Consider the following 11610-nt stretch of genomic DNA (forward strand, 5'->3'; position numbering starts at 1 on the left):
TAATTTTTATTCGAATATTACAGATTTTGTTAGAATTAGAAAATTTAATTCAAGTGTTATAGTTATAAAAAAACAATAAAATGAGCTTTCACCTTTCCAATGACATAAAAATTGTTTATTCATTCGATAGCGCAATTTTGAGTTGGCGCAGTGAACTGCGCTTGAGTTACTGTGTTAGCACAAGAAATTTAGCTGAGTTGCACATCTCTATTCTTGATGTAAGCTATCATCAATATGAAACTCGCCAAATTTTTCAAATTCGAATAAGCTGTCACGAGCACGAAAATTTTATCAACAGAGTATTGGTGACCTATCTAGCTTACTCAAATTCGTTAATCTGCATGCATCATTCATTACCTTTTCGCATTACGATCATGCAAAAACTCACTTTATATTTTGTTTCCACTTCGGTATAGAAGTTTATCTGATTGATAATAAAACATTTTTTGCTCCCAGCAATTTTATAAATTCCATGAGGAGACGGTTCTCGCAAGACACTTTTTCTGTTGATGGAGGCATTGTCTTGAGTAGAATCGCTGTTAGCCAATGATATGTACTCTTCATCTTGAAGTACCTTATCAGAGGAAATATTCTTACTGGATTGTGAAATCAATTTTTTACTATCAGCTTTCATTTTCTTCGGGATTATGTCATCCTCAGTTTTATCTTCAATAGTTTCGAATAAGTCAAAAGCTTTTTCGAGGTCTAACTTCTTCACTATTCTGGCACAATCGCGGGTATTTTTTGGAGACAAATATTTAATTTTGAGTAGGTATGAAAAATACATTTCCATCTGGGAAAACTCTGGCAAATATTTATTTTTCATCCTAAGCTCCTTCCTCAACTCCTGAATAAATAATTTTTCATCCTCCAGTTTGAAATCTTCACAAATGAAAAATAATCCCTTTCTGAACTTGGAAATATGTTTTGTGAAGAATTTGTTGAAAGGAAAATATTCTTCGACGAGCTCCTCCTTAGAGAACCCTGAAATGAAATCTAAACTTCAGTGTTTAGCTTCCAAGAGGGGTGAAAATTCAAATAACGACACTTTGAGCAGGTGGAAAAGGCACAACAAATAAAAAATTATTCGAAATCGAGGGAATCTTATATCTAAGAAACAAAATTATGATGAATTCGCAGCGTACAGACAATAATAATTTAATTCTGACAAAAGAACCTCTGCAGGTACTAGCATTCCAGAGATATAATAAGATGTCCCGAAAGTGAACTGCCAAACGCTAACCATGAATTCAAAATCAAAATATCACTCTGTTTCTCTATAAACCATATTCCAAAACGGCTTCGTTTTGGATTTACAGGGTGTTAAAGTTTAAAGGACAACCAGAAAGAAACAACAAAATTTATTGTTCATGCTAATAATTCAAGTCATGTCTACAAAAATTGCTTGAAACTTTGTTCATTACTTCTGATGCACGCCTCTGAGCGTCTAATTATTTGTTGAGTTTACAATAACTTAATTAGTAACTAAACAACGCACCCATCACAGTCATCTTATAACAAGAAGACGGATTATCTTACTGATCGAACAATAAGGCTGTACAGGGTATCCCAAACTGCTCGATTCTGGCTGTTTCTGGTACTTCTTGACTATATATAGGTAAAAACGTTGGAAGGAGTCCTGCCCTCGATTTTCGTGAAAAGACCATAAGTGGAAACAGTTTAACGCATTTACCTTGAAGAACGAAATTTTGATATTGTGTCTATTTAGAAAATGTGTCATAACTTCACGAAAATCATTCAAAGAGTTTATTTTTGGGGACAAAGTGCTTTTTTTGGAAAAACGTACCGCTTTTACAATCGATTTTTAAATAAGACTCTATTATTATTTTTATAGATGTAATTGAAATAGAAGCATAAACGTACAAATACCCAATCTACAAAAAAGGAAAAAAAATTAACCTGAGTTAAGAAATGAAAAAACCCACTCGATATATCCCCAAAGCAAGGCAAATCATAATAAAATAAATCATGGTTATAGTCGATTATCGGCATTCTTGAAGGCATTCGTACTGGTTGCGTAGACTAGGCTGCCAGGTAGACAATTCCAATAATGAAACACTCTATTGGACTAATGGGTAAGAACGTCTCTCGGACGTTCAAAAATTTTCCCTCCTACCAAGCTTGAACGAATGGCCACGAAGATAGTTCCGATTCAATGTCAACAGAGCGGATCCCCAAAATGTCCGTGAGAGGATTCAGAAGTAAATGTCAGATCTCGCGTTCTCCAGCCCTCAAACATCGGTATGTTGAATATTCTAACCAGAAGAAACATAGGGAATTCTGGAAACCCATATTTGCAGTAGCTATAATTTGTTCTTGCCTACCTAGAAGGACGGCTACCATGCAGGCATATTCTATGATTGGACGAACATAGTATCGGTAGAGAGGAAGTTCTGGTATAGCAACCTCTGAAGCACTTGAAGATAAGAAAGGCAAGTTGTCTCGATTTAGAGGTGATTTTACTTATATGTATAATCCGTCCAAGTTAGGTCATTGGAAACTGTAATTCCCAGATCCCTCTGGCTTGTGACCATACGTAAAAGCTGACCATTGATGGTGTAGTTTTGATTATTGGGATATTTTTACCAATATACAGTGCACTTCTCTGCATTAAACAGCAACATCCAATCCAACACCACTTACTCAATATATATAAATCCTTTTGCAGGGTGTCTGAGTCGAGATAGTTATACACTTTAGAGTCACCATCGAAAAGCACACTTTTAGATTTAAGGAGAAGGATAGATCTGACGCCGGAGATAACGGGAGTATGAAAGAACTGTTGAAGCTGGAAAGGTTTTTCAGCAAGCATTCGTCTATTTTGGTTCTATGATAATTGTATATTTCATTTAATATCAAAATACATAGGACTTGTCAATAAAAATAAAAAATAAGGTGTCAATCAATTTGTCAATTATAATATTGTAAAACTTTATTCTGAATAAAATATACTTCAACATGGTAGCAGACCATGGAGGAGATAGTGAAACAGGACGTTCCACTTCGGGCGTTTTATGCATGTATGCTGGTGGAGCTATATCTTGGCTTAGTCAACGTCAAACATCTGTAGCAATTTCCTCAACAGAGGCAGAAATAGTGGCTGCTAGTGAAGCTGCACGAGAAATGGAATGGCTAAAGCGGTTATTTAAGGAAATACTCAGTGTTCAGTCAGTTCCAACATTGATGGTGGACAACGAAGCTGCTATTAGACTGAGCCAAAACCCAGAATTCCACAGACGCACTAAACATATACACATAAGACATTTCTTTGTGCGTGAACTTGTTCTAGATGGAGAGTTGAAAGTTGAAAAAGTTTCAACAGAGGATCAACTGGCAGACTTAATGACAAAACCTCTGTTCAAACCAAGACTGCATACTCTCACAAAGAAAATGGGATTAACCAAAATATCCCAATGAGGGAAGGTGTTGAAGCTGGAAAGGTTTTTCAGCAAGCATTCGTCTATTTTGGTTCTATGATAATTGTATATTTCATTTAATATCAAAATACATAGGACTTGTCAATAAAAATAAAAAATAAGGTGTCAATCAATTTGTCAATTATAATATTGTAAAACTTTATTCTGAATAAAATATACTTCAACAAGAACTAGTAGGTATCACATACTCCAACACGAAAAGTTGTATTTGTGTGGAGGGCGCCTATCCATCTCAATAAATTACCTTCCATGAGGTACGCGGTCGAAAGCTTTGGCAAAGTCACGGCACACCACGACAACAGGATCCTCACGGTCCCACATTGGTGCCCTCCAGTCGGATAAACAAGATAGTAACACGCCGTATAATTATTTATTCATTTATCTTTTCACATCCAACAGGCAAATGCCCAATTACATGTGTACACAGGTAACATAAACATACATTCATATATACATGATAATAGCTCAAGCCGTCGTCAGCCGAGGTTAAACCAAAAAAGCCTCAAAGAAAAATTAGTTTCTTATTAATAAAAACAATTGTTTCCTAAATTGAACAGCATTAAGAAAAACCACAACTGAGGGTAAATCATTCAAGCTTCTGGAAGTGGATGCTACATTTCCACAGGACTATGAAAATGAGGTTGACGTACTAGACACTAATTCTTAACGTTAAAGTTCTGTATATAAAGCGGGGTGTATTGGAATTTAGAGATAGCAGATACATCGAATCGACTCGTCCATTAACTAATTTGAATGCAAATATTGCACCCGAAATTCCTCTCCTCTTTCTCGAACTCACAAAGTTGAACTCAACCAGTAGATAGTTATAGTTATAATGGCGAATAGGGTAAACGTTATGTTTTTTATAGCACAAAAATTTCCAAAATTTTTTTACACATATTTCAACGCTATATCGTATTTTTCGAGAGTGGGATTCCATACTGAAGCACAGTATTCAAGTTTGGTGCGAATTAAACTGAAATATACTGACTAGATCGCTAATATATTCGAAAATTCTTTGAAATAGCCCAAAACGAAACCCAAAAATCTATTGGCTTCACAGATAATCATACTGATATGGATGAATGAAAGCTTGCTATCGAATAAAACACCAAAATCCTCACAATCGTTTACCCTTTTCAGGACATCGTTGTTAACATTATAATTGAAGTCTTCGATTATTAATTTTCTTGAAACTTTACATTTACCAATATTTAAAGGCAGTTGATTCACAGTGCACCATTCATATAAACGTCCATTATCTTTCTGAAGCATATGACAATCCTGTATATCGTGAATCACGCAAACAAAAATTTCTTCAAGCCAATTACACTGCATACTTCATCAATAAATATTATAAATAAGAGGGGCCCCAAATTAGAACCCTGAGGTACCCCTGAGCGCACAATAAAATTTAATTATTTGACGCTTTTCATTCAAGATATAAAATGTCTACCAATGAGAAACGATTTCAACAAAACATATCTATGTTCGGTGAAATACCAAAACGACTTAACTTCCTCAGAAGCAATCTGTGTGCTACCCTGTCGAGAGCTTCACTAAAGTCTGTGTAAATTACATCAATCTGTCTACGATTATCTAATCAATCCGACACATTGTGCAAAAGTACAAAGGTTTGTAACAATACTCCTCAAGCGCATGAAACCATATCGATTGAAATTCAATCTAGGAGGATTCTGCATTTTCTGAAACTTTTTAGGGTTTTCACTCCCAATCTCTGGAAAAAAATCAATTAAAAAATTGAAATAATATAATAATATCAATAATAATTGTCATCAAGATAAATTCGCCTCACCATCTTCTGTTATCGTCCTAATTTCCACCTGTTTATCTCGTGTAACTGGTATATTGGAATATGTGATTTCTTATACAGGTCAACTCTGCAACTGTAACTTCCCACCCTGATTTATTTGACCATCTGAGCACTTTTATAGCTCAACGAAAGCAGTTCTCACAATTCGCAAGAAACAAAGAATTTAACAAAATTTTATGTCGATGACTCCAATCGATTCGAAACGAACCATTTTTGGCCTCTAGATTACTAGGAAACATAGTTATTCCATTCAATTTAGATTTTAAATTCATGGTTAACGTATGGCGGTAAACCTGTAGAGTGAATTCCATTGGTAGCACTAGTGCTGCACGTACTAGATCATCTAATACTGCGTTCTTTTTGACCATTTGAGCAGCTCCTGGACTGCTCCGGTTCATCTCGCTCGAGCACCGACGCGTTCATTTTGGTTGGGGCATGAAGCACCCAAGCAGCTCGCTTTACCTATTGCTATTTCATAGTGGAGTAAACCTGTTTTTGCAACTACGGTTAGAATTTCCATTTAGGCTTTCCATTATAAGAACGTGCTTGAACCAAATTCCCGATTTGAAAAGATCTTACTACTTCTCTTGGTTCCAACTTATTTTCATCCGTTTCGGAAACCACATTCCATTTAACCAAATCGATACGTTTACTGAATTGTCTTTTGGACATGAGTTCAGCTGGGCGCTTTCCAGTGGTGCTATACGGATCAGAAATCTGTCATATCTTGAAAATGGCTGGATCGAAAATTAAATAAAATCATATTTGATTTACTCGAGTTGAAACTAGCAAATAATTCCTCATTATTGAAAATGGCAATTTCTCAATTTTTGTTCCTAATTCAAAATCTAGAAATGATAGGCTGGTCCTGTTTTCAGATTTGGATTAGTCAGGAATGAGAGCACCAGAATATATCGTCCGTTTTCTTCTAGCTGCTATAGTTCTCAAGATCCCCACAGTAGACAACGAATTTTGCCCACCCTCTACACTACTCCTATTTACCGTTTTTTAATTCGGTTCCCTACCTTCGTGCAGTTACTGTATATGCTGCGCAGACACCTGAATAACCAATAGAATAATCAACAATTTGGGAGAGAAAAACTCCAAATTAATTCAGATACTAAACACCCCATATAAATATCAAAAAATATAACGATATAAATAGAACTAACTAACACCATCCATCCATCTAAGGCAGAGTTGTGTTACACTTAGTTTGTTCGACGTGTCTGTTTGACTCACCGGACCTGCCACCGCGACCAGTACGGTTTATTGTGACACACAAACAAGCTCAAAGGGCCAGACTACCCACCCAAGTCCCATCTTCTTGAACAACGAGATTGCTTTCAAGAGGATGAAAACTTAAGGGGAACTCTAGCTCTTTGAACTTGTTTGTGTGCCACAAGAGACCGCACTGGCCGAGAGTTGTGATGCTCTGATGAAGTCGAATAAAAGCGAAATCATGGTTTCGTTAGCATCTACTTTTTCTCGAAGGAATGATCTTTCTGTTTATATCCCGAGTGATGGCGTGTTGGCTAGTTGGATTTGAATAGTAACAGTTGCAGTTCTGCACTGGTAATCGAATGCAGATCTAACCTCTCCAAATTGGGAAGTCACAACAGACTGCAGCTTATTTGAGTGACTTGACACTCAGGCTGCGGAGGCAACGAATTATCCGAAGCTCTGGCCAGAGAAGATGCAACCTCAGCGTATATAGGCCCGGAACCAACTATAGAAATTTCTAAGTCCTTGATCAAGGAACGAAACAATAGCTGGATAAGGCAGATGCAGAGGGTCTTGGAATATTGGCACAACCGTCACTCGCACAGGGCCACCTCAGTGCCTCCCAGCTTATATACCAACCAATGGCATTGCAGGGTCAGAGCTCAATTACACTAACTCAGTATCGTCAATGAATTACTCTGCAGGTTCTGCCCAGAGGATGTCGAAACTATTGAGCACTGTGACTACCCGGCGGCAGACAGGGTCGGACGTGGTGCCTTTGTCTCTCACAAACGGAATGTAGAGGAACTCAAGAATTATTCCCTCCCTGACATGATATCCTTCCTCAGTAAGATGGGACAGGAGGGAGAGGTTTTATTCAGCTCTTCAAGCTTGTTGGTGTGCCACAATAGACCGTTTTGGACCGGAGGCAAGTTTGCCAAGTGGGTCCGACCAACACGCCCAACAATATGTAATCTGTAACATTTGTTGATATTTATATAGATGGATGTTATTCAATGCCACTTCACCTTGCAAAAACCTACGTGTTCTCACTTTATTGCCGCATAATACAATGTTGGTGTAGTCTGCAGCATTGTCAAGTAACTCATTTCATAAGTAATTTCAAAGTCAAGTCAATAGAAAGTTCGTTTTTCTAACTGATACTTATGAAGTATCTGGGAACAGCTAAAAAGTACACCAAAGTTAAATTAAATCCATAGAAAATCATCCAAACACACAAAGACACAAATAACTGAGTAGACATTTATTGGTCAAACAAGTTATTTATACTTGTCATATATCATCAGTCACTCACCGAACACCCCATTCAATGAAATATTCTATAATCAATGAAAGACATTAATTAATGATCAATTCAATTTGAAAATAAATAATTTCAATGTTTAACGAATGTTGATAAAATCTCTTTTGATCAATTGGCAAACACTTCCCCTCAATAGCAATCTAACATATCTTACTAACACAGCAGAATACAACCACTTTTTATGCAGAAACTGAAGCAGACAAAATGAAAATACTCACCAAATTTTTTTGGTAACTGAAAATTCTTAATGATTGCCAATGCTTCCAAGAGCTTTTCTGACCAGTCAGGATATATCAATATTTGTTCACTTGCCCATTCTGATAATTTTACCTTATTTATGCAATGCTCAGGGTCCTCACTCAACAAAAAAATTAGTGATGTCTGCAGAAATTTCAACTCATGATTTATTTCAGAAAAGACAATAGAGTCACTTTATAAACAAAGCAGCAAAGTGGGACAGCTGAAGATTTACCTAAGTTTTACTATTTATGACTTTGGCATTACTTTGGTGATGTTGGATATTCACCCTGAGATGCAAAGCATTATCCATCCCTGTATGCCACTGGCACACAGTATTTTTTTTTCAATCTCTTCTTGTTGTACAGAGTGTGAATGTAAAGCAGCCAAAAATGTTCGTTTTTCAAAGAAGAATTTGGGAATAGCAGAGGATCTTATAGTTTTTTTATGGTGGGTGGAACCTCGGGACGTGTTTTCCATATTTTGAATAAAATGCGTTGCTATGGAAATAACGTGGTATTATGCAATCGCCTTTTTTCATTAAAATTCTGAATCTAATAGCTTCGACATTTCTTCGCCAGTTTTATAAAGCCTCCTTAGATTCTCGCAATTGGCTCAGGGTATCTTTTTTTCAAACTCTCCTCTTGTAGAGGGTGTGTATATAGGGATGTGAAATATTTCCGTTTTTTGGTGAATTATTCAGAAACAGTGAGGGCTCTTCTCATTGTTGGGAAGTTTTTGTCATTTTTACGATACATTGTGTTGAACTGGAAATACCGATATTTTATGTAATTCTGTTTTTCTCGTGAAATTCGTCTCCTTTCGTGAAACAAACAATAGTATAGATACGTGTAAACTGCGTGAAGGAATACTCTGTAAGTAATGAAAAATGAAAATGATGAAAAACAATGCCCTGCATAATGTGGTATGTAATATAAAAAAAATCTCAATTCTAATTGAAATTTTGTAGTTTTGTTGAATGTTATATTTTGAAAGAATCTATAAATATAATGAGTTCCATTCAGAGGCTTTCAAATTGGAGTTTATAGTGAAAGATTTCACTTGAGAGTTTCTAGTTGACATTCCTTTAGAAAAACTTGCAAGGGGATCAGGAAAAAACTACTCCCTTTATGAAAGTCAATACAGTTGATCATTTCAATTTTAAGATATCCATGATGCAGTTTAGACAGTGGCAGAGACATCCTCAGGTGTTGACCTAACCTAACAATCTATCTAGATAACTCTTTCAGGCCCTCTACTATTACCAAAATCTTCGCCAAAAAAAGGAAAATTTGAGATGTCCTGCACACCCTGTACAAAAAAAGGGATTGAAAAAAATTAAAAAAATAAAAATACCTTGAGTCAGTGGCATACAAAGGACAACACTTTGCACCTAACAATGAAAATCCAGCATCGCCTAAGTAATGTCGAAGTTATAGCTAGTCAAGGAAAGGCAATTTTTTAACTGAATCACTTCATTTACTGCCTAGTTAATAATGCATTAATTAAGTTATTGGTATATGATTTGGAAGGGAGAAATCATCATAATCTTCATTTTAATTATCTTACCTTCTCACAATCATCAAGATTTTCCTCAATATGTCTAATATCTGGAATACCAAAATCCACTGAATGTGTTCCTTGTCTTCTCCTTTCAAGATAAACAGCATCCGTAACTAACATTTGATCAATATCTGAAAGGATTTATAGTGAGTTTCATCCCAGAAGATCATCCAGAGGCTGTGCCTGTCTGATCTCAGTGCATGTTGTTTCTGATGTTAAAATTCCTTCCCATCTTTATCTTATTTTATAAAACTTCGTTATCTGGATTAGACAATATAGACCTCAAAACATTGTAATGAATAGATAGAAAAAATTTAACAGATATAGCTTTCTGAGAAATATTAACTGTTAAATTTTTTCTATTTGTTTCAAACTCTTTCCTCATTATTCCACCTTAAAATTATCTTGAAAGCAGTGAGATTTTCATTTGGGAAATTCTGATATTCTCATCAAACACTAATATTGTACAATTGTATTTGAATATTCTACCAGGCACCCTGTATGTGTAAGTATGCGGAGGTTGCACAAAGTCCACAGCAATACCAAACATGAATATTATGATATCTCATTTATCAGGATGAAATCTTGGAAAAGTTTCCGCAGATTGAGTTTAATACCATTCGATTCCTCAAAAAATTCTATCTACAAAAAAATAATCAACAAAATCTGAGGAGGGATATAGATAGAAGTCGAGCCAAAGTTTTAAACTAATCATAAATCACTCTTAATTATTGTTTCAACTTACTTGACTTTGGAATTATTTCAGAAGAATTTTGTTCAGTTAGCATATCTTCACTATCGGAAGAATCAGACGAATTAAACTCGTATTTACTTTTACGTTTCGTACTCCTAATCCAAAAGATTAACAGCACGATACTCACTCCAACAATGGTATAATATATAATTAACATCTCAAACCAATAAAAATATATTTCAAATCAAGGTTGAAAATTGGAAATAAACCTGTGGTGTGAATCACCGAAGACGGGTAAAAACCATATAAATTAACACCATAGATGTAAAACCTAATAATTTCTATGATTATCACATATGTGTTCTGTGGTAAAAACCACAGAACATCCAATCTCAATAAGGGATTTTTTAGCGAGCTACCGTATCATAAACGTAACTGTAAAGTATTAACCGCTATCACAGGTTGAGGTAGTTCCGATATCCCCTTAACAGTATTGTAAGAGACGATGCCCAGACATGATATGTTGATTTTCAGTTTGAAAACTCATGTGTTCTTGTTCTGTTTAATGAAAAATGAAAATGAAATAGAAAAAATGCAGAGTATGGAAGAATATGTAGAAATAACTCTCAATAATCAAGGAGAAGATTTAACGATGATTGCCAATAAATCCTTGAATGTATGTACTTATATCCATTCTTAATAGTTGAAAGAATACTAGAAAAATTTTCTTTCACTGGTTGTCTCGCATGTCAATCTCTCCAAAACAAGAAGTAATTGGGCGATTTTTAATCCATAATATGGGTTACTAGATTTTTGATTATGTAAATAAAATAATCACTAAATAAGAACTCCTGAAGGCAAGGAACCACGACTACTGTAGGGCGACTTATGATATTAGAGAGGTTGAAGTGCGCACAGAACGTTAGCCTGAACGTAAACGTTAACGTGACAAATAACGTCAAATATAACGTTGTTGTAATGAAATTTGAGTTGAAGTGCTGCCATCATGAAACGTCAGACGTTAAACATAACCTATCAATTTGGATTTTGATTTCATTTTGGTGGAACTCTCTTTTATCCAAAGATATTACACACTTTGCTTTTATCTGATATCTAATATTGAGCCTCGACAGCTGGAATAATATTTGAAATATTGATGTTCTAATGATTATATGCATAATAAAGAGAATTTTCAACTTGAAAGTATTTTATTATCAATGAAATGTTCAAGTGTTAGAGAAAAGAGAATCGCAGTTGAGTTTCAGCCATTTCCTTA

The 11610-nt window shown here is 35.4% G+C and overlaps 1 protein-coding gene across 1 annotated transcript in view; it reads right to left on the minus strand.

The window, feature by feature from the left end:
* LOC123312727 (caspase-8) overlaps positions 1 to 10653 on the minus strand; it is an 81634-nt gene extending 70981 nt beyond the window's left edge. Inside the window, exons 1-4 of the mRNA XM_044897178.1 lie at positions 10386 to 10653; positions 9647 to 9771; positions 8059 to 8221; positions 389 to 984 (exon numbers count right to left, since the gene is read on the minus strand). Of these exons, the coding sequence (XP_044753113.1) occupies positions 389 to 984; positions 8059 to 8221; positions 9647 to 9771; positions 10386 to 10551 (1050 nt within the window). The 5' untranslated portion in view covers positions 10552 to 10653. The remainder of the gene's footprint in view (positions 1 to 388; positions 985 to 8058; positions 8222 to 9646; positions 9772 to 10385) is intronic.
* Between the last annotated feature and the right edge of the window lie 957 nt (positions 10654 to 11610).

This window comes from Coccinella septempunctata, chromosome 5 (assembly GCF_907165205.1).
Source record: "Coccinella septempunctata chromosome 5, icCocSept1.1, whole genome shotgun sequence".
NCBI classification, from domain to species: Eukaryota; Metazoa; Arthropoda; class Insecta; order Coleoptera; family Coccinellidae; genus Coccinella; species Coccinella septempunctata.